General features: G+C 44.1%; 1 protein-coding gene across 8 annotated transcripts in view; it reads right to left on the minus strand.

The window, feature by feature from the left end:
- Positions 1–23,798, minus strand: part of NR2C2 (nuclear receptor subfamily 2 group C member 2) — a 113,019-nt gene that overhangs the window by 9,928 nt on the left and 79,293 nt on the right. For 5 of the 8 annotated variants that reach the window (XM_063662664.1, XM_054482237.2, XM_054482243.2 and 2 more), the window contains 7 exons: positions 20,919–21,052; positions 18,848–19,025; positions 16,794–16,915; positions 14,494–14,633; positions 11,159–11,296; positions 10,063–10,168; positions 29–6,445 (listed from right to left, as the gene is read on the minus strand). In XM_063662664.1, coding sequence (XP_063518734.1) covers positions 6,271–6,445; positions 10,063–10,168; positions 11,159–11,296; positions 14,494–14,633; positions 16,794–16,915; positions 18,848–19,025; positions 20,919–21,052 — 993 coding nt within the window. In that variant the 3' untranslated portion in view covers positions 29–6,270. Of the gene's footprint in view, positions 1–28; positions 9,094–10,062; positions 10,169–11,158; positions 11,297–14,493; positions 14,634–16,793; positions 16,916–18,847; positions 19,026–20,918; positions 21,053–23,798 lie in introns of those variants that run through there. The other 3 variants (XR_010125829.1, XM_054482242.2, XM_063662665.1) reach the window with 3 other exon arrangements.

Raw genomic sequence — 23,798 nt, forward strand, 5'->3', positions numbered from 1 at the left:
GAAGAAAAATGAAGAGCAGGATGCACGCTAGTCTTTAATTCACTTTTAATAGTATAAACCTCATTTAGGTAGTAGTATTAAGCCACAACAATAATGCCACATTGAAACAGCATTTAATAAAATGCATAAAGCTAATTCATGCACTGCAATACTCTATATACAAACACAACAATGCAAATTCTTCTTCAAGACTGAAGACATTGATTAGATATAAAATTCAGTTTAAAAAGAACATGCTATTTTTTAAATGCCATCACATAAACAAAGTGATTTCACAGGGAGAAGAAAGCTGTATAAAGCTGCAGCTTTCAACAGGTTTTAAACCTGGCATTAAAATGTAATGGCAAAACCAATATTTTCTATATTGTGAAGGGCAAAGGTTACAGAAACGGTCCCAAGAAAATCTAACACCCAAATTTTCCTTTGATAGATGCGTTTAAAAGGGCTGGTAATGCAGTTACATTCTAACAGAGAAGTCCAAACTACAGGTAAAAACTACGGCTTGTACTGTGAAAAATGTGCAGCTTTTCAGTTATAAAACTAGTTGAACACTGGTTTACAAGATAATCCATAGAACAGAGAGACTGTAGAAAAATATTCCAGCACTTGAGTTGTGTGTGGCAGCAGCATTTGAGTCCATGAATGCTATGGTCATTAAAATAATTGATTATACTTTCCTAAAGAAAAGCCATTTTTTAATGCAAAGTCTACTACTTCCAAATGTTATTCCAAACATTAAATTTTAACAGTCTATCAATCAATAAATGTTGAACATTTTTTTCTATTTTGCATGTATAAATATCAAGACACCAAAATTATTTATAGCTGGGCATTAAAAATATCTGACATTTTTCTCCCCCCAAAGATACTTTTCTTAAGCTCACACTTTAATTATTTGTAGACTGCTGTTAAGCTAAATAGCCCCAAAGGAAACTTTTTATTTTAATTCATTTAGAGACTGTCAAGTTTCCAACTGCATTTTAACTAGAAAGCCACTTTCAATAGCGTGATTGTCACGACAGGCTATGACGGGGAAAGGTCGCACAATCTTGTGGGATGAGGCCAGTGAAACAGAAGCTTTCTCTACATCAAAAACAGGGAAGCTGAAGGCTAAATGACCCACTGTCTCACAAAAGGCACTGAGTACTATGGTCTCATAAACTGTTTTTAAAACATTTTGATAACTTATTTTAAAAAGAAAAAGAGTAACCTGTGGATTATGTGAGTTTTTGCAGCAATCCAGTGATTCCTTCCAGCAGGCCCCTGCTTCCCAGGTCTATGAGCAACTACTGCTGGGCCAGGCCCTGGCTCTCAAGGGCCGTCTCAGTTTAAGGCCAGATTAAGGGGGAAAATTCATCCGAATAGACCTGGACAAGGAAAATTTGGTATCTGTAGCTTTTAAGGGCACACATATCCATATTAAAATGCAATTCTTATCTGAAAATTTAAAATCATAACTTATAGAAAGGAGTTAAAGTCATTTACATGCTTACAGTTAGAGAAGTAACTTGAGATCTGTAGCTTATATGCCACAAAAGTTAGCCATCAACATCCATGCTTAGTTTTAAAGAATAATACTTGGTAGGTTGTTTATTTTTAACTGGCGATAGAAAGATGGGAATTACTATTTGTTCAGTCATAGGACAGTGCCCCACATCTTGCTGACTGAGCACAGCGCAAGCCTGGGAAATTGCTACCATCTTTGGGAGTCAGGCCTCACTGACACGGACCGTTCTGAATCTCTGACTGTGACGCCTGTCTCTGGGCTACTCAACAGAGCTGAATAGCTGGGAAGGCTGATGGCTCAACCCAACTGCTAAGTTCCTTCAAGGTAGGGCCATGAATAGGTGCATGAAAAGGTTAAAAATTCCCACTTAGTTTTGGATATTAAGATAAACTGTCTTCCAGCTTCCTGGCTCTTGTCTGAACCTAGAGAATATAGGGAAATGTCACCCTGTCAGAACCTCTTCTGCCTGGAATTCTTCCTTTTGCAGAGTGGAGATTCTGACTTCACGGCCCTTCCCAGGCAGGCTCACCCAAAGGAAAATGGAGTGAAGAAAATCACCAGCAAATCTTCCCTGCCGAGGGACCTTGCAACACCTACATCAGTTTACATTAGCAACTTTATGAAAAACTCTCTTTAAAACATAAGGAAAGTTTGGATACATGTCTGTATACATAATATACATCTATGTACACATACACACACTATATACACTGTACATAGAGAGGATATAAACACATGTACATTCATTCAGTCTTACAGCCTAGAAACCTGTACACGCACAAATGGCTGCTGAAGGGACCCAGGGCCGGACATGCGAAGTGCACGCTGGTGGGAGGCACACAATGAGAAGGTCCAGACCCTGTGTACAAAAGATCCAAACCAACCCTGTCTTGATGAGGGGTTGGCTTTAAAAATTTACATCAAAGTTAAGACATTTTCAAAGAGCCTCATAACCAAGAGAATGGAAGCTGGATAAAGGAAGCACGTGGGGCATTCCCTGCTGGCTCAGGCATTCCCAGGGCCCAATGGGCACCACCCTCCCTGGGAGAAAAGTGGCTGTCAGATGATGAGACTTTCCATGACCTGGACTAAGAGAAGAGTTAAAATGTTACCTATGACCCCATTGCACATAAAGTCATTTACACTGGAAAGTGGGCAACAAACTTCTGGACTCCAGTGAGATCAGGTCCCAGAACATGGATGTACAGATGTGGCATGAACTGCTGATTACGGCCAGGGGCTGGAAGCCCTGCAGAGGGCGGGCTGTCAGCAAGAGTGCTCTGCAGGAAATGTCCTCAAAGGACTATGAAAGTAAAAGCACTAGAAACAGCTAGAGTCCTTAGAATTTTTTGCTCCTTGCCATAACTATCCCCCAAACAAGTAAGACAGCTAAGTATGTGTGTAGCGTGGATATTGCCTTGAGATTAGGGAGCCTAACGCATCCACTGTTAACACCATGGCTGGTGTCCTAACTGCCTCAGAAGAGTCCACATTCAATACTGACAATGACAAGCTAAAAATCAGTCCCTCTTGAGGGCAATTACACATCTTAGAAGTGACTACACTGGAAATTAAATATAAAGCCCAGAACAGCAAAAGAACCTCAAACCACAGCCTTATGGCAAGGGTTAGACAATAAATAATGTAACCCCTCAGGACAGAAATGTTAAATTAGGAGACTATGGTAGGTAACACACTTCCTTAAAAACACCTTCCAGGAGTAACTTGAAAAGTATTACTTGCTCAACTAATTTGGTCTTCAAAAAATCTCTTCCTGTCCTGCTTTATGCTAATGTGTAATGATCTCCACCATTTTCAACATCTATCTGTCTTAACCCAACATTATCTGAGATACTTCTGGAAAAGAGCCCACTTAACTGATGACAGCATGTGTCTTTCCCACCTCTCTGAGCCAGCTGCCTCTCCTCACTGAGGGAGGAGCGGCCAGGCCAGTAGAAGAGGGAGCATGAACGTGGCTCCATGGAGTTCAGTAGCCAGAGGACAGGTCTCACTTCATGAACCCAAAGTTTCACAAACTGCTAACAAGGGCTATAAGCCCTGTGAAAGTTGGAGCCCAAATATTTGGTTTGCATCTCTTTAAGTAATTCTTGACTTTGGGCTGACTTTCCTTAACCAACCTGACAGGAGATGAAATGAACCTGCAATCAAAGGCTTGAAATGAGTTCAAGCAGCAAGAATTCAGGTTATGTGGACATGATCCTTAAAGAAAAGGCCACTTCAAAGTAAGGCCAAGAGGATCTCAGAAACCAACCAAGAGGTGTTCAAAGCCCAAAACAGTCCCTGGAATCAGCCATCACCAGCAAGGGGACTTAAAGAGCAGGACCAGGTTAGAATCAGCACCTTTCCAAGCAAAATCACGTTTTCTGCAAGGTTGACCAGAGCCCGACACTTCCTTATCCAACCTGAGTCTAAGCGGCCTACTGGCTGCCACTGAATGACCTGGGAATGAGAGGAGGGGCTGGTGGAGACCTTTTCACCAACACCAAGAATTGGGATCTGAAAGCTGTTACGCTTATATTCCCAGGGAACTGCAACATGGCCCTCATGACCACTCTCAAGAATCAAAACGACAGAAGGCAGGCAACAATCTGTGTTAGAGGCACAGCTGAGCTTCAGGATGCCTGCTATTAAAATCCTTCACAAGCAGAAATGAAACAAACCTGCCCTAATTCCATTGTCTCAGCTGGTTTTTTGTCTTAATTTTGAAACTGAAAACACATCAGGGTTAGAAAAATAAAAATTACTTTAAGCTGGCAAAATTAAATCCTTTCCATCATTTTATAATGGCCACCCCCACTACTCTCCGAAATTTGCTGCCAAGGCAAGAATTATAAAATGATATAATTAAATCCTTGGAAACACTGTTCCCACTTACCCTACTAACAATGACTTGCGTAAAGTGCTGCTAACCCTTCAGGATCAAGCATCCTGTTCTGCCTTGAGCCTGCAGCTTCCATTCTGTCCAATGTGGCACCACAGGGGCGTCTGTAGCTGGCCAGACTGCACCCCTGTGGAGCACGTGTGGCACCAGCCTGAGCCAGATCAGAGCACCTGTGAGGCAGGGGAGTGTCCAGGGATCTTTTTAGATATCATCTGATTAACAAATCAAGAGAGGCAAATTTAACCCAACAGGGTGTATTTTCTTAATCTGGACTATTTAAAAAGCAAAAGACAAAGCAATTGACCGGGTCTTCCACATGCCACTGTTCTCAAACAGGAAAAGCTTGCTATATATTCACATCCGTGGGAATTTATGGGTGTTTGAAGTTAGACATAACTTCCTTTTAAGCGCATACTCTGTTCTTGCTGTAAACTCTGGTTGCTACAATTTATGAGAAAGACTATCACCCTGGAAATTGAGGGTTGTTTTTAAGGAGCAAGCAGCCTGCATTTAAAATGCTCTGGGATGGTCGGCTGGCACACACCTGGGGGAACCAAAGTGCACAGTGTGCTGGTAACATTAACAGACTTGCCAACAGAGATGCTGAGTCTACACACATTTTTAAAATCTCTGATATTTAAGGTCAACAGGAAGAAATTGTCCTGAAACCTTCCATCCAGCTTTACCGGGCCCTAACCACTCTCGCCAGGTGGCAGCAGGCTCCTGCCCAGCCCCAGTCCAGCCTCACAGTTCTGATGGAGCTGCAAAAACACGAACCCTTTTCAAGGGGGCATTTGGAGTGGAAAGCCCTGGGAAGGTAACCCTCACACTCCAAGGCCACACTCCCTCCATCTGGACAAACACACAAGCACCCCCAATTGTATCGGAAGTACTGTCAAGAGCTCAAAATGCCCACCTTGCGCTTTTTGGTCACAAGGCTCTATCTGCCACGAGCGATGGATGTGACTTGGGGATGTTTTCACTTGCTGGAGGAACTGTACATCTCATTTGGCAGTTAATGTCTGACTAGTTGCAATCCAATTCAGATAACCAGTCATCAGAGGAGAACCCCAGGTTCGAGAGGAGTCTGCAGATGCCCATCAGAGACCAGGACCAAGTAGTCAGGGAACCTGACAAGTGTCTGCTCTATGGCTAGAACCTTCTGAACTGGGTCACCACCGACTGTGCTACCACACTCCCACTTACTGCATGATGCAAATGAGCCACGTTTCCATTCACAGAATTCAGCTCAACTCCACAACATGTGCACACAATTAGGAATGATGCCATCTTTTCTTAAACATAAATGATTGTCTCCTGTACCCTAGTGAGTTTTCACAGAAATCATTAGCATTTCGGCAAAAGACATATACAGTTTTCCATTTGCCCTGCCCATAGGCAAGATGTTGCTAACATTACATATTGATAAGTGCTTAGAAAGTGCTAATATTATTACCCTGGTAATTAGTATCTATAATTCCAAGGACTTTTTTTATATATATATACACACATACTATTCTCTTAGGTTCTTTCAGTTTTCTTTAATACTAGTCTCTGACATTATAAAACCTTTTTTTTGTTTTTTGCCCTTTGAGAATTTCTAAATACAAATTGAGTTAAAAGATTGTTCCAAAATCTGCTGCTTCATCAAAAGGCATTAAAACATTTCTTATGTCAGGAAAGGATCCTACTAGTCTTTTAATTGCTATTGTCTGGGATTAACAGATAAGGAGAAACCAGACAGGAAATGGCTAACATATGGAAATATTTGCACATACCAAAATACCACTACTTTTCTTTTCTTTGTACGTGAACGGTCCCGGGAGGATTCTGTTGCTCCTTAGCAGGTGTGTGGTGTGCGCTATAGACTGGCTCCGGTGATCTGGCCATTATACTCTGCTGTCTCCATCTTGAGGATGTAGGGGATTATGCTGTCTATCGAAACATTGCCAATGAGACCAGTAAAAAAAAGTTCTTCTGTTATGTTGGAGCTCATCAGCCTGAGTGCCGGCAGGCGAACAAGGATCCGGGCCAATCTATAAAAGGAGTGTCATTAGAAAAGGAGACTGTTTGATGCCCTTCAACCACAGGTCAGCAAAGGCTCCTGGGGTCCTGTCTGTATTGCACAGAATCAAACCAAATGGATCCGGCATCCACCCACCTCTCTTTTCTGATTTCAACAGTTCCTCTTATAGAAATTTATCATGAGAAAAAACCAAATGAGTACAAAATGTATGTACAGGTATGTTCCCTTCACTCGTTTATTCCAACTCTCCTCACCCCCACCAAGAGAAAACCTGGAAATTCATCAACAGAGGACAGGTTAAAATAAAACAGGAGTCTTCATATGATGAACTGCTAGAGACTCATTTAAAAAACGATAATACAAATCTGTATTTACTGATCAGGAAAGACATCCATGACGTATTGCTTAATAAAAATTTAAAAGGAGATTATAAAACAGCAAGTATAGATGTGTATATAAAGTATTAGGAAAATGTTCACCACAATGCTAACAGTTGGGCTCTGGGTATTGGGATGTGAGGCGAGATTTTTTCTTATTTTTTTGTACTGCTCTAATTTCCAGTGTTCATTTAGGATTATAAATAAAGTAGTAAAATAGCTTTCATTTTGAAGAAACTTGGGGTGGAGGGTGCACCACGACACTGCCCTGGAGGGCCACTGAACACTGTGTATCTCAGGTGTCCCACGTGACCAGGCCATTCCCCAGCCAGGACTGAATCCCAGGTGAGTAAGTGGAGCATGTGCCAGGACTCTACTGCAGTGCCGTGTGTGACAGCCCAAACCGGAAACACCCTACCTTTTCATTAGCAGGGAAATAGGAACCACAGAAAATGAAGAAGAGTACGTATTGTTATTGTATATTACATGAAAAAAGGTTACAAAACCTTTGGTATTTTATGATCCCAATTACAATACATAAAAAATTTCTATAAGTGAATTCGCAAGATGTTAATAGTAGGTATCTCTGGATAGTGCTTTTTTGTTTTTGTTTTTTGGAGATAGCGTCTTGCTCTGTCATCCAGGCTGCAATGGAGTGACGTGATCACAGCTCACTGCAACTGCAACCGCAACCTCCCAGGCTCAAGTGAGCCTCCCACCTCAGACTTCTGAGTAACTGGGACTACAGGTGCACACCACCGCACCTGGCTAATTTTTCATTTTTTTTCTCATAGAGATGGGGTCTCACTATGTTGCCCAGGGTGGTTTCAAACTCCTGGGCTCAAACAATCCTGCTCAGTGTCCCAAAGTGTTGGAATTACAGGTGTGAGTCACCACACCCTGCCCCTGGATAGTGCTTTTTAAAAAGTTTTCTTTTTCCTTTTTAGAACATTCTAAATTTTTCTAGAGTGAATACGGCTTATTTTTAAAATGGGAAAATGTATTCATACTATGCAGGTAGCATTCCAGCACCAGCATCCATTCCAGCACCAGCATCCATTCACTCAGCCACAATGAGTCGCTGTGCTCCAATCTTGCAGGGCACACAAAGGTGTAAGGGAACTGCCATCTCAGCTGGGCCTTAGGGGCTGGCTAAGATTCTTATCAGCAGAGATACAAAGAATGGGGAGGGATGGGAGGCATTTCAGGAGGAATAATCAATATGAGAAAAGGCACAAGGATGGGGAAGAGTCAAAAATGGATATTCCAGACAGTAAATATCAAGATAAAGAAAAAATGAATATGCAAACAGGATGTAAAACACTCTAGGGCCTTTTCTTTGAGAACTATCTCTTGAGTGAATTTCTGAGCCCTATATGAAAGCCTCCCTTAACATTTTGGGCTCCAAGTAACCTGTCACCCTACCCAACCCTGGGTCCCTGACTGGACAGGAGTGACTCATGATGTTTTCAGACACATTATATCTACTTTCCAAGGCCACAGAATTGCTGATGTGAAAGTGATTCTTGGGTGTGCTGTGGCTCTGCCAGTAGCCCCAGAGGGCCATTTCCAGCCATCTTTTGGCCATGGGAATTGTGGGGGAGCAGGCCTGTGGCCTCCTAGGAGGACAACCTGACTGTACACCTGGCTGGATGTATAAATTCTGGATGTGGGTGCATTCCCTGACAGTCCCATTCTCTATGTATTGCGGCTGAAGTTATTCTAGATTCATGATGAAGTCTTCGATGATTCCAGTAGAAAATGGATCTTGCTTTTATAAAAGCCACATCTAGGCAATAGAAGTGTGCCAAAAGGAGAAGCAGGCTCTTGTCTACCAGCAGGACCAGCCAGCCATAAGACACCCCCAGTCACACCAGAGAAATGACTGGGACTGTCCTGGTTTTAGCGCTGAAAGACTAAGAGCTGGTTACCCTGCCGGGGGGCAAAATCATTTGAGAAGCACTGGGCCAGAAGGGGAAGCCCCCAGGGGCATCTGTGTTCCATGGGGCTCCTGGAGACTGAGGTCTGTGCAGAGGACACACGTCGGGAAGGTAGGCCCGTGTGTCTTCCCAGGCTGTCAATTTTGTTCCAATGTTTATTTTAGGGGGACATGGTGGGGAGGGAAATAGGAAATACTTTACTTGAAAGGGTCTCAGAAATTCATGTAGCTTCTGGTAGGTCAGAAGTTGTCACAGGAAAGCAGCACTCTTCCATCCTTGGCTGGAAAGCCTACAAATGCATTCTGACCTTTGGCAGATCTGAACAATTTTCCTGCCTAAAGCTGTATGAGAAAGGTTTTTTTTTTTTTTTTTTTTTTTTTTTTGAGAAGGAGTCTCACTCTGTCACCCAGGCTGGAGTGCAGTGGCGTGATCTCAGCTCACTGCAACCTCTGCCCACCCCACTGGGTTCAAGAGATTCTCCTGCCTCAGCCTCCCCAGTAGCTGGGATTACAGGCGCCTACCACCATGCCTGGCTAATTTTTTAAAAATATTTTTAGTAGAGACGGGGTTTCACCATCTTGGCCAGGCTGGTCTTGAACTCTTAACCTCGTGATCCACCCGCCTCGGCCTCCCAAAGTGCTGGGATTACAGGCGTGAGCCACCGCTCCCGGCCCTAATTTTTATACACATATTTTTGCTGCACATTAATTACAAATAATACCACTAATTTGCACCCAAACTTTTTTCCATCAGTTTATCTGGGCGTAAAATGACTTTATATAACTCATCCACTCCTTTATAGGGGTCAGATTTGATTTCTGTCAATAAGAATTTTCTGTCAATAAGAACTTTTCTGTCAAGTACTCTAGCACTGCCTCTTCAATGGATGCTGACCAGAGGAGCAGACCTTTCCAACTATTCTGGACAAAGGAATCTCCATGAGAACTCAAGCCTCATGTACAGTGTTAGCCCCAGAACAGGCCACATAGCATCTGTTCCAACTCCTCCAATTAAAGAGTAGCAATCTGAGGCCTCGCTCACAGTCACACAGCAAAACTGGAATCAGCCACAGTCCTGGCCCTCTTGCTGACACTGTCTACACTCTACACCACCTCTAGCATTCAAGAATTATCTCTAGCTCTTGGGAGCTTGGAAAAAACAAAGAAAACTCAAGAATTAGAGTGTGATCCTCTGGAGGCTCTATCAGGCTGCTAAAAATGGAAAGGTTAACGTAATTTATATTAGAAACTACAGACTCAGCCACACTCCTTGCAGCCCCAAGCAAGGGCACACATGCCTGAATGCCTCACCGGTAGGTGTCTTCTGAGTAGGTTTTCTGAACATAGTCCTGCAACTCCATCTGTGCCTTTTCTTGGAATTTTTCAATCTGGCTTGTGCTGGTCAAACCTGGATGATCTGAAAACAGAAAAGTACCCCCCCAGTTCCCTCTGTATTTGAAAAGTCTCAATTGCAGACTTCTTAGTATTTTTAGTCAAACTTCTGCAAACTTCTTAAGTACAATAAATTGAACTCAAAGACTGATCTAGTTTGGGTATTATTAGAACACTGGCTTTTCCTCTGTTTTCTGCCCAGGCCTGAAGTTCCTGGGAGCGGGTTGGGGACCCTGAGTGGATGCCAGTCTGAACAGCCCCACATGATTGGTTCTGGACATCTGGCTTCCTACCACCCTAGAAAACACATAGTTTTAAAAACTATCACATAAAATTACAAATTGTCATTTACTTTCTAAATATATAATTTGTCCCAATTTTATTAGCTATTTTGTTGTTTGTGAGTGAAGGGCTGGGAAGGAAGACAAAAAGGTTAAGCTGTGTCCAGCCCCTTACTGTGAGGTGAACAATTAGCCTAAGTGACTTTTCCAGAGGCCTTGAGAGAACAGTTAATAAGGGGAGTGAGGCCAGCCCAGGCATCGTGACTGCTGCCTCTTCATCTCCTGCGAACATACCTTTTAGCATGCTCTGCAGTAGCTGCTGCTACTGCTATACACAGTCTGTGGGCAAACAAGTGGAACTTCAATGTGTACTGGATTATATGCACTAACAAAACTTGGAAACTGGCAAAGGGCCAAAAAAAAAGAAAGGACATTGGGTGGTAGCACACTTTTGTATGGTGTAGTCTTGTTTGGCCAATGGTTTAATTAGGACACAGATTAAATCTGTTCAGTGCGTGACATCATCAGGCACTGCAGCATATTTCTTTGGGGCTGTAAAGGCAAGATTTTAAAAGCGTTTATGTATTTATCTAGCAAAACACCTATCATAAGAACACTAGGTCACATACAATCTGCAGGGCTCTTTCTACACCACTGATGACAACATGTTCATGTTCAGAAACATCAGTAGATACAGGTGGAAAAGGGTCATGCATCCCCACCGCATATCTTACCGGGGCTAAAGAGAACTATAGCTTTAAGGTATGCATACTCATAGCCATCTATATCCAGCTTCGCCATGCTGTTACAGAACTCCTGCAGCTTCCAGATGTGCTCCATGACTTGCTTTATCCGGTCACCAGAAAGTTTATCTAGAAACCAACATCACAGATCCTGAGAAAGGCTGGTAAGAACAATAAAACCAGCTTATTTGAGGGGCCACATACAGAAAGAAATGGGACCATTTCACTTTTTAATGAAAAATCAGTAATCTCAAGGTGAACAAGAGCTTCATTTTCCAGCTGCAGATGAAGTGACAAGAGGTACCCAAATTCTGCTCCAATATGGGTTCTGCCTCAATAACAAACCCCTAGACCAGTGATTCTCCCTGACCCTGCTGCCAGGCAGCTGGCCTGTAGGTGTACATTGTGAATTCCTTTTATTCTGTACCTGAGTAATAATTCCTTTATTCTGAAGACTCACAGCTTATATACTTGGTTAGGTTTTTTAAGTCTCTGCAGGCACCTGAACATTAAATGCTGGTAATTTTTAGTTGTCAAAACAATTTTTTTTGAGTTGGGTGTCTTACTATGTTGCCCAGGCTGAACTTGAATTCATGAGCTCAAGTGATCCTCCCACCTCAGCATCCTGAGTAGCTGGGACTACAAGTGTGCATCACCATGCCTGGCTTCAGAACAATTTTATATGTTATTTCATTTAATTCTCATGACAATACTTTACTGGCAGTATTAGTATTATTATACTCAGTTAAAAATAAAACTGGCCAGTTGTGGTGGCTCATGCCTCTCTAGTCCCAATGTTTCGGGAGGCCAAGGCAGGAGGCCTGCTTGAGGTCAGGAGTTTGAGACCAGCTTGAGCAACATCATGAGACTCTGTCTCTACAAAAAACAAAAAAACACACACACACACAAAACAAAAACAAAACAACCACCACAACAAAACACCAAAAAACAAAGAAAACTAAAGCTCATTTGTGAACAAATCTTACTTAACTTCAATAAAATGTTGTAAGGGGTTTTTTTTTTTGAGTCTCGCTCTGTCCCAGGCTGGAGTGCAGTGACACAATCTTGGCTCACTGCAGCCTCCGCCTCCGAGGTTCAAGCAATTTTTCTACCTCAGCCTCCCAAGTAACTGGGATTACAGGCACTCACCACCATGTCCGGCTAATTTTTGTATTTTTAGTAGAGACAGGGTTTCATCATGTTGGCTAGGCTGATCTTGAACTCCTGACCTCAAGTGATCCACCTGCCTCGGCCTCCCAAAGTGCTGGGATTACAGGCGTAAGCCACCACACCCAGCCTGTTATAGGGTCTTTTAAACTTCACCCTTACGTAACTATTCCAAGGAAATAACTAGAAAAACAAATGTATGACTATGTCACTCACATTCCTAGATATCAAACACCTGGAATGCCCAATTAAAAGTGAAATTCCAAGCCTAGGCAGCACAGCGAAACCTCATCTCTATAAAAAAATATAAAAATTAGCTGGGTGTGATGGCACATGCCTGTAGTCCCAGCTACTTGGGAGGCTGAGGCAGGAGGATCACTTGAGCCCAAGGGTTCAAGGCTGTAGTGAGCTATGACTGCTACTGCACTCCAGCCTGGCAACACAGAGAGACTATCAAAAAACAAACAAACAAAAAAACAACAACAAAAACTTCCACTTCAGCTACAAGTGTAGATTTTCAGTGTTACTTCGAATCCTGGGCATGACAGTGGTCTTCAGAGTGTCACGGACATGCTACACATGGAGAGACTACAATGGCTGCCTCCTATTCCTGACACTGCTGGTGTTTTGAACACCAAATACTAGATAGTTGCCACAGACCTCACTAGAAAAGTTGTTTGTTCACTCTTAAGGAGCAGCCTGGGTGAGGTACGTATGTCCTGGACTAGGGGGTCAGCATGATGCAGGTTTGTGCCCTAGTTTTTTTTTTTTTTTTTTTTGAAATAGTCTCGCTCTGTCACCCAGGCTGCAGTGCAGTGGCGCAGTCTCGGCTCATTGCAACCTCTGCCTCCTGGGTTCAAGCGATTCTCATGCCTCAGCCTCCTGAGTAGCTAAAATTACAGGCATGCGCCACTATGCCCGGCTAATTTTTGTTTTTTGGAGACAGAGTCTCGCTCTGTTGCCCAGGCTGCAGTGCAGTGGCGTGATCTCGGCTCACTGCAACCTCTGCCTCCCAGGTTCAAGCGGTTCTCCCGCCTCAGCTTCCCAAGTAGCTGGGATTACAGATGCCCACCATCACGCCTGGCTAATTTCTTGTATTTTTAATAGAGATGAGGTTTCGCCATGTTGCCCAGGCTGGTTTCGAACGCCCAAGCTCAGGCAATCTACCCGCCTCGGCCTCCCTAAGTGCTGGGATTACAGGCGTGAGCCACCGCACCCGGCCTCTTTTTTTGTATTTTTAGTAGAGAAGGGGTTTCACCATGTTGGCTAAGCTGGATTGTCCTGACCTCCAGTGATCCCCCATTTTGGCCTCCCAAAATGCTGGGATTACAGGAGTGAGTCACTGCACCCAGCCTGTGCCCTAGTTTTTGTACTTACTGTTTCATTTGGGGCAAGCCAGGGACCTTATCAGGGCCTCAGTTCCTCCATAGGGAAAAATGAGGTAATAGTCCCTACTTTATAGGGTTGTGAGGATCTGTGAACTATTATACATGAGAAAAGTAACCTGTCAATGAAGATGAAGATATCAGCTGTGATTATTCTGAAAACATCACTAAATGCCTATCAAGAAGTTGACCTTTTCCATTTTTTTCTTCATATTAATCGTATGAAGAGGGCAGTCTGGCAGAAATTTACATGTTCTGACTGATAAGCATCCTGTAACATTTATTCATTCATTGAGATGGGATCTTGCTCTATTACCCAGGCTGGAGTACATGGAATGATCACAGCTCACTGCAGCCTCAAACTCTGGGCTCCAGCAATCCTCCTGCCTCAGCCTCCTGAGTATCTGGGACTCCAAGCAGATGCCACCAGGCCTGGCTAATTTTTTGTACTTTTCGTAAAGACAAGGTCTCGTTATGTTGCCCAGGCTGGTCTCAAACTCCTGGGCTCAAGTGATCCTCCTGCCTGGCCTAACAAACTGTTAGGATTACAGGCGTGAGCCACCATGCCCAGCCCAAAGGTTCCGTAACTTAACAGTCAAACTTCTTTCAGTCTATGGATGCTGTGGGAAACTGAGGCTATCCAATTTGCTATGTTGCCAGCCTGGGTCAACAAAGCTGTCTTTGACATGAGCCTCCAACCACGGGGCTGGGCTCTGCTCCATGGCCACCAGACTGAACCAAGACACACCCCAGCCCCAAGTCCCTATGCCCTACCTTCCTGGATGCTGTTCTGCAGGTGGTTGACGATGGCAGCCAGGATGGTGGAGAGACTCATGACCTGGGCACACTGGGCCAGGCCGAGGGTGAAGAGCTCATTCCAGCAGGCCCGCACCAGGCTGGTGTTGCAGTCCTGCCTAGGAATATAGAGAGGAGCCTGAGTGTGGTGTGTGTTGGCATTTCTCCAAGGTTGTGGGGCATCCAGGCACTAAGTCCCAGCATTTCCCAAACAGGTGAATTCAGCAAGTGTTTGTTGAAGTGCTATCCAGGATCATTCTTCAAGAAAAGGATGAAATCTATGAATAAGTCTATGAATGTTTTAACTAAAGTCCTTCTAATGATCAACTATTTTCTTAAAAAACATTCTTTAAATAATAAAAAAATTTTAATAGGTATGGCCAAACCATCATTACCTACAGCCTTCGAAAGGCTCAGCATCCTGGACTGACTCTGTCCCAGGAGATGGTATCAGTTACTTAGGTCCTGCAGCCAAGGTCATGAGAGGCTACGGGGACCAAAAGACTAAGAGCTGAGTACAGATTCTGAAGGGCAGAAACATGCCCTGCAACCTTGCAGGGCAGGAGGCAGGCTTTGTGCTGGATCCCAGACTGAAGCGGGGAGGATGAGGGTCCAGCTAAGGCCACTTCCAGCCCTGCCCTGGCTAACTTCTACTCAGGTTAGTCAGCAAAGTTGGCACATCACAAAACAATACATCCTTATTCTCAGAAACCCTTAAATTGCATTCCCTCACCTGTCTCAAGATTTCAGGAGGCCGGAGAAACTGGGCTGTCTTGATAAAGCTGTTTCTTCCAGTTGCCTTAAGTGTGGCCCAGCCATAGGAAGGCAGTGAGAACCAGGGCTACTGCACTGGCTCATTCCCAAATGCCCCAGATGCACGTCTAGTATTTTACTACGATCACTGCCCTGGACACTAACTTATGAAAAACAGTATATGCAACATAACTGAAACTACTTTAAATGTGGTAGCACATTTTATCTAGCCCGGACTGAGAAACTCTGTGGAGGAGGTTCCAAATTACCCAACTAGAAAAAGTACACTCAGGGCAGTGGGTAACCGTGTTTTAACCTCATTTAAAAAAATCTCAGGTACCTATCAGTACTATTAACTGTGGACTGTGGTGTTATTTTAAAAAAAAAAAAAGCCTGAGGTTACACCACCTACCAGATAGTAGCAAGGCGTAAGCCATTCTCCCAAAGAGCTAACAATGAAACTCCTAATACTTGTTTAGCAGTCACTACCTGTCTAATTCTCCCTGGAGAATGAGACAATTCTGACTGCCTTTCCTTTAATTATGGAGGGAGGTGACCATTCTAACAACTACTCAGGACACATCCCACACCACCTGACCCACAGAACCGCACTGCCTTCTGCTGAGTCCCTTGCATGCCAGGCACTGGGTTAAGAGCTTTATAGATCTTAAACCCACGCAAGGATTCTACAATGAGAAACCGGAGGCTTAGAGGTAAAGCGACTTGCACAAGGCCACATAGCTGACAAGCACTATTCTTATGGCCCGACAACCAGGTCTGTTTGCCCCAAAGACAATAGTGTCAACTACTAGACAACGCTGCCCTCCATTCTAGTGTTTTCCACATATTACCCTAAGGATGGTTACTCTGCAATATGCAATGACTCTCACTGTATTTCCATTTTTATATGGTTACTTATCTTTCAACCAGACTGCCAGCCACCTGATGGCACGATGGCAGCTGCACCAGCTGCACAGCACTTGGCACACTGGCAGAGCTGATGTTGGTATTTAGAGGAGAAACATACACAAGTGGTACTCAAGAAAGCAAGAAAAGGGGGGGGCTTCCTGTAGAGATGACACCAGGATCTGTACTACTCAATGTGCCAGTTGGCACTGTGGCTTGTGTGAAATTGTAAATCCATGTTTGAGGAAACAGCTGATTCACATTCACCTTATTAAGGCCTAGGCACAGTTCCCGGCCTGGCTTCAGTTTGTGAGTCACACTGTGCATAGCACAGTCCTGGGGACTACCCTTGCCTTCTACATTCTTCTCCATCCCCAGCTCCCAGCACCAAATCCTTGGTGTATCTAGGAGGCTCCATAAAGGTTAGAGGAACATTGCAGAACTGGCAACTGATAATCCTGCTACCAGTCCACTAACTATGTTTAATAAAAAACTCAGGGTCCTTTGAATGAGGTCATAGGAACAGTCAAACTAGACGGGCCCTCAGAGTTCTTCCGGGTCATTCCTAGGGAGAGGAAGGCCCCTGCCCAAGGATACATGCACAGAAAGTGGCCACTTACCCAAGTGCCTGAAAGGCTGGGATTGACCGAGCCCAGTGCATTGAGAGGAAAAGCAGACGGGATGCGGACTCACAGATGTAGTGCACGTTGAGGTACTCTGGCATTGGACTGGGCATTGTTAGCTGGAAGAGAGGAGGCACATGGCACAGGAGGTGAAAGAAGGACAGGGGATGGCTTTGTCTGTCAACATGTATCCCTGTCATGCTTCAATAGCAGTGGCATCCAGAGTCGCTGTCTGATTCTGAATTCCCATGCAGTCGGGGGGCTTGGACTCCCCATGTTTTCTGGCTCAGTGAACTAGGGTCTAATGGGCCTTGGAATGTGGTCCATAAGCCTAAGGGGATCTTCCCAGCCCACCCCCACAAAAACATACTCCTCAAGTCTTGCCTCAGCTAAACTGTTATTTGTTCTATGGCAATTCCATTTTGAACCATAGGTTAAGGTCTAAATCAAATCTGGGGAACAGGGGCCAGGTGCGGGTGGCTCATGCCTGTAATCCCAGCACTTTGGGAGGCGGAGGCAGGCAGATCACCTGATGTCAGGAGTTCGAGACCAGCCTGGGCAACATAGTGAAACCCTGTCTCTATTAAAAATACAAAAATTAGCCAGGTGTGGTGGCGTGCACCTGTAGTTCCAGCTACTTTGGAGGCTGAGGCAGGAGAATCACTTGAACCCAGGAGGTGGAGGTTGTGGTGAACCAGGATTGTACCACTGCACTCCAGTATGGGTGACAGTGAGACTCAGTCTCAGGGGAAAAAAAAAAAAAAAAAAAAAAAGTCTAGGTAACAGGGGCCAACTTCACGGACTAGCAGGCATTTTGGGAGATGGTCTTAAGGTAACAGTAAGTAAGAGCTAAGCAGCTCATGTGATAGGAGCACTTTGGGAGGCTGAGGTGGGAGGACTGCTTGAGGCCAAGTGTTTGAGACCAGCTTGGGCAACATATCAAGGACCCCATCTCTACAAAAAATAAAAATAAAAATTAGCTGGGCATGGTGGTGCATGCCTATAGTCCTAGCTACTTGGGAGGCTGAGGCAGGAGGATCACCTGAGCCCAGGAGTTCAAGCCCAGGAGTTTGAGGTTACAGTGAGCCACAATCACATCACTACGCTTCAACCTAGGTATTTGTTAAACAAACAAAAAATACTGGGGGAAAAGGAGGACTCAGCAGTCTGGAGACCTAGAGACTGAGAGGGCTTCAGGTACCCTCTGAGTGTCCTGTAGAAAAAGTGAGACCAGTGAATGACAGCACGGGGAAGACCCGTGAGGCCTTAACAGCACTCTTCAAGGCATCTACTTTCTGTGGCTCTAGAGGGCAGAGTAGTCAGGATCAATGGCTGGCTGCCTGCTTGTTGTAGATTTTATATGAGGGTTTCTATGACACAGAGAAGAGACAAAAGTGCCTGCCTGAGCCCATGGGGCAGCCAGGCAGTCACAGAGAGGCAGAGGCAGAGCATTCAGCCCTCAGCAGTTACTACTATGTCAGCCTGTCTTAGGGCCACGCCTGCTTCATGGTTACCTTCAGAACCAAATGGCACTGTGAGCAAAAGACAAGTGAAGATGCTTCATAATGAGACTATCATTCTGAAATACAAGATCCAGTTTGAAGTCATAATGTTAAATACCAGATTGAAGATGAGCTCACTCCAAGGTTTAATTTTTATTTATTTATTTATTTTTGAGGTGGAGTTTCACTCTTGTTGCCCAGGCTGGAGTGCAGTGGTGTGATCTTGGCTCACTGCAACCTCTGCCTCCCAGGTTCAAGCGATTCTCATGCCTCAGCCTTCTGAGTAGGTGAGACTACAGGCATACGCCTCCGTGCCCAGCTAATTTTTGTATTTTTAGTAGAGATGGGATTTCACCATGTTGGCCAGGCTGGTGTTGAACTCCTGAGCTGAAGTGATCCATGTGCCTTGGCCTCCCAAAGTGCTAAGATTACAGGCATGAGCCACTATGCCTGGCCCCAAGGTTTGATTTTTAAAACTGCAGACTGGCTTTGGTACAGAATCTATCCCCCAGCAGGTTGGGGGCACATGGTTAGACTGAATCCACTCACCTTAAATGTGACGTGTGTGTCTGAAAGGAGGGGGCCTTCAACCTCAATGATGGGTGTCGACTGGTCTCTGCTGATGACGTGGATGCTCCCTCCTCCACTGGTGTCTATCCCATCTGCCAAGCTTGGAGAAGAGGAGCTGTCTGTGGTATTGAGTGCTTTAGCTAAGGTATCAAATGCCCTGTGAGCAAAAATGAAGCATGTAATTGTTGTGAATCTACAGCTTTTACGGGGAATAGAATTCTAGCTATGATTTAGAAAAACTACAGTGGGAAAAGATAATTAAATTCTACCTGGTAAGGCAAACGCTAACAATGAAAGCTTCTTTTTTTTTTATTTTTTTGAGATAGCACAGAGGCTGGAGTGCAGTAGCAGGATCTCAGCTTACCGCAGCCTCTACTTCCTGGCTTCAAGCAATTCTTGTGCCTCAGCCTCCTGAGTAGCTGGTGAACCAAGCTACCACCAAGCACCGGCACCACGCCCAGGTAATTTTTTTCATTTTTTAGAAACTGAGTCTTGCTCTGTCACCCAGGCTGGAGTGCGGTGTTGTGATCTTGGCTCACCGCAACCTCTGCCTCCTGGGTTCAAGCAATTCTCTTGCCTCAGCCTTCCAAGTAGCTGGGACTACAGGCACACGCCACCATGCCTGGCTATATCTTTTGTATTTTTAGTAGAGACGGGGTTTCACTATGTTGGCCAGGCTGGTCTCAAACTATTGACTGCAGGTGATCTACCTGCCTCGGCCTCTCAAACTGCTGGGATTACACACGTGAGCCACTGCATCCGGCAAACAATGAAAGCTTGTATGTATTATCTACACATCATCTTAGGCACTGAGCTATGTATTATCTAACTTCACAGACAATTTCTTTCTTTCTTTCTTTTCTTTTCCTTCCTTCCTTTTCTCTCTCTCTCTCCCTCCTTCCTTCCTTCTCTTTTTCTTTCTTTCTTTCAGAGACGGGGTCAGTCTGTCTGTCTGTCTATCTATCTATCTATCTATCTATCAATCATTTATTTACTTTTTCAGAGATGGGTCTCAGCTGGTCTCAAACTCCTGGGATCAAGTGATCCTCTTGTCTCAGCTTCTCTAAGTGCTGGGATTATAGCTGTGAGCCACTGCACCTAGGCCCAATTTCTATTTTTCACAAGTACCCTCCAAAGGTAAAAATTATCTTCCATTTTACAGATGTGAATGCTGAGCTTACACTTGTTAAATAACTTTTCCAAGACCATCCATATAGTAAGTGGTAGAACCAGATTCTACCTAATTCAAATCCCACCCTCTTTCCACTGGACCTAGATCTTACTTGTTATCAGACCACAAGTGAACAAAGGACTGGAACACTTGTATAGTCTCCAGCTTTGTATCTGGCTGGTCTGGCATGTTAGGAGCAGAGCACAAGAGCCAAACCGCAGAGAAGAAACATCCTTAGTAGCAGTTATCGGCGTGTGGCATTAGCTCATACTATCTATCAGCCACTATCAATCTAGTTACCCTGGTGGATTTAAGCTCTGAATTCATTACTCAGAAAAAATATACATGAGGGCTGGGGGTGGTGGCACACGCCTGTAAACCCAGCACTTTGGGATGCTAAGGCGGGAAGATCACTTGAGCCCAGGAGTTCTAGACCAGCCTAGGCAACATGGTGAGACCCATCTCTATTAAAAAAAAAAAAAAAAAAAAAAAAAAAGAAAAAATATTGATGAGAAAAATAGGTTAAAATAGAAGTAGGAAAGGGAATGAACTCTTAATATGCAGATGCATTATTAAACAGTAATTAATACAAATAACCGCTGTCCACTAGAGTTTTCCTCCTACTTCTACTGATTTACTCAATTTCCTTTTCCATGGTTGGGAATGAAAAGAAGTTTTGGTTGTTTTATACTGTATAACGTAGGTAGGTCTATGTTCCCATAGTTAAAATTTGAAAGGAGACAGATGTGCAGGGTCATTGTAACAATTTTATCATCCTTAGTTAAATACAGCACGGTACCAAAATGCTGTTTTCCACCCTCACAATAGAGGGAGGGTGTCTAGGCGAGGAGGGGGGCCTCCATCCTCATGGGCTCGTACCGAGTTATCTCACTTGCAGACTGGTCCTCTGGCTGGATTTCTGAAGTGTCACCGTTGTTCAAAGATTCACTTAGGTTGGCAAGGGAGGTCACTACATTTGCCAGTGTGCCCAGAGCTCCCTGGCTTGTTTCAGCCTATTAAACAAAAAATACTGACATTAAAAATGAACATAGATACGCAAATGACTCTCAGGCCAATGAAGTTATAATGCTGATTCAAAAACAGCTTCGAGGAGAGGGGAGTGTGACTACAAAGGGACAACACGAGGAAGATCTTTTTGGTGATTTAACAGTTCTGTATCTTGGTGTGGTGGTATTTACACAAATCTAGATATGTGACAAAATGACAGAACAAAAACAGATAAACTAGACTTCATTAAAATTAAAACTGTTGTGCTTCAAAAGAAATTGTCAAGAAAGTAAAAGCCCATAAAACAAAAGGACAACTCACAGAATGAGAGAAAATATTTGCAAATCATATGTCTGATAATGGTTTAGTAGCCAGAATATCTAAGGAACGCTAACTCAATAATAAAAAGACAACCCAATTTAAAAATGGAAAAAGAGGCTGGATGCAGTGGCTCATGCCTATAATCTCAGCACTTTTGGAGGCCGAGGCAGGTGGATCACCTGAGGTCAGGAGTTCAAGACCAGCCTGGCGAACATGTAAAACCCTGTCTCTACTAAAAATACAAAGAATTAGCCAGGCATGGTGGCAGGTGCCTGTAACCCCAGGTACTCGGGAGGCTGAAGAAGGAGAATCACTTGAACCCAGGAGGCGGAGGTTGCAGTGAGCTGAGATTGTGCCACTGCCTGGGTGACAGAGTAAGATTCCATGTCAAAAAAAAAGAAAAAAAGGAAAAAAGAGCACTTTGGGAGGGTGAAGCAGAAAGATCCCTTGAGCCCAAGAGTTTGAGACCAGCCTGGGCAACATGGCAAGGCCCTGTCTCTACAAAAAGTAAAAAAATTAGCCAGGCGTGGTGGCGTGTGCCTGTGGTCCCAGCTACTTAGAAAGCTGAGGTGGGAGGGTCTCTTGAGCTCAGGAAGTCAAGGCTGCACTGAGCCATGATTGTGCCACTGCAGTCCAGCCTATCAGACAGAGTGAGACCCTGTCTCAAAAACAAAACCCCAAAGATAATAGACATCTCTCCAAAGAAGATATATAAACAGCCTACAAGCATATGAAGAGATGCTCAACATCATGAGACATGCAAATCAAAATCACAATGACATACGACTTCACATCCATTGGGATGGCTACAATCAAAAAGATGGATAATAACAAGTGTTGGCAAGGATGTGGAGAAATCAGAACACATTTGGTGAGAATGTAAAGTGGTACAACACAAATGTCCATCAATTGACTAATGGATAAATAAAATGTGGTATAGCCATACAGAGGTGTATTCTTAGGCTGAGTGTGGTGGCTCCCGCCTGTAATCCCAGCACTTTGGGAGGCCGAGACAGGCAGATCACCTAAGGTCAGGAGTTCGAGACCAGTCTGACCAACATAGTTAAACCTCATCTCTACTAAAAACACAAAATTGGCCAGGAGCGGTGGCTCACGCCTGTAATCCCAGCACTTTGGGAGGCCGAGGCGGGCGAATTGTGAGGTCAGGAGTTTAAGACCAGCCTGACCAACATGGTGAAACCCTATCTCTATTAAAAATACAAAAATTAGCTGGGTGTGGTGGCACGCGCCTGCAATCCCAGCTACTCAGGAGGCTGAGGCAGGAGAATCGCTTGAACCCGGGAGGCGGAGGCTGCAGTGAGCCGAGATCGTGCCATTGCACTCCAGCCTGGGCGACAGAGCGAGACTCCATCTCAAAACAAAACACACAAAATTAGCTGGGTGTGGTGGCACATGCCAGTAATCCCAGCTACTCGGGAGGTTGAGGCAGAAGAATTGCTTGAACTCAGCAGGCGGAAGTTGCAGTGAGCCAAGGTGGCACCACTGTACTCTAGCCAGGGAAACAAGAGCGAAACTCTGTCTTAAAAAAAAAAAAACAAGAGGTGCATTATTTGGCAATAAAAAGGAATGAAGTACTGATACATGCTATATCATGATGACCCTTAAAAACATGATGCTAAGTGAAAGAAGCCAGCCACAAAAGACCATATATTGTATGATTTCCTTTATATGAAATGTACAGAGTTGACAAAACCATAGAGTCAGAAAGCAGATTAGTGGTTGGTAGGGTTTGACAAGAGGGGGAAAGGAGGAGTGACTACATAATAGGGTTTGGGATTTATCCTGAGGTGACGAAAATATTCTAAAACTAGATAGCGGGGATGGTTTGTACAACCTTGTAAATATACCAAAAACCACTACATTGTACACTAAAAGGGTGAGTTTTATGGCATGTGAATTATATTTCAATTAAAAAAGAAAGCCAGGCGTAGTGGCTCACGCCTGTAATCCCAGCACTCTGCAGGGCCTAAGGTGGGTGAATTGCTTGAGTCCAGGAGTTCAAGACCAGACTAGGCAACATGGTGAAACACCGTCTCTACAAAAAAAATACGAAAAATTAGCCAGGCGTGGTGCTGTGCACCTATAGTCCCAGCTACTCAGAAGGCTGAGGTAAGAAGATTGCTTGAGCCTGGGAGGTGCAGGTTGCAATGAGCCAAGTTCGTACCACTGTACTCCAGCCTGGGCAACAGAGCAAGACCTGTCTCAAAAAAAAAAAAAAAAAAGAAAAGAAAAGAAAAGAAAAGAAAGCCAGAGATATACTCAAACCAAGATATGTACACACAAGGTTGTGTCTTGATTACAAAATGAAAAACGAGAATCAGTAGAAAAGGTCATAAACAGAAATGATTAATAAATCACAACACATAGAATATTGTGCAGCTACTGTAAGATCCTCATAACAGAAAGGTA

Source organism: Pongo pygmaeus, chromosome 2, assembly GCF_028885625.2.
Source record: "Pongo pygmaeus isolate AG05252 chromosome 2, NHGRI_mPonPyg2-v2.0_pri, whole genome shotgun sequence".
In the NCBI taxonomy this organism is placed as follows: Eukaryota; Metazoa; Chordata; class Mammalia; order Primates; family Hominidae; genus Pongo; species Pongo pygmaeus.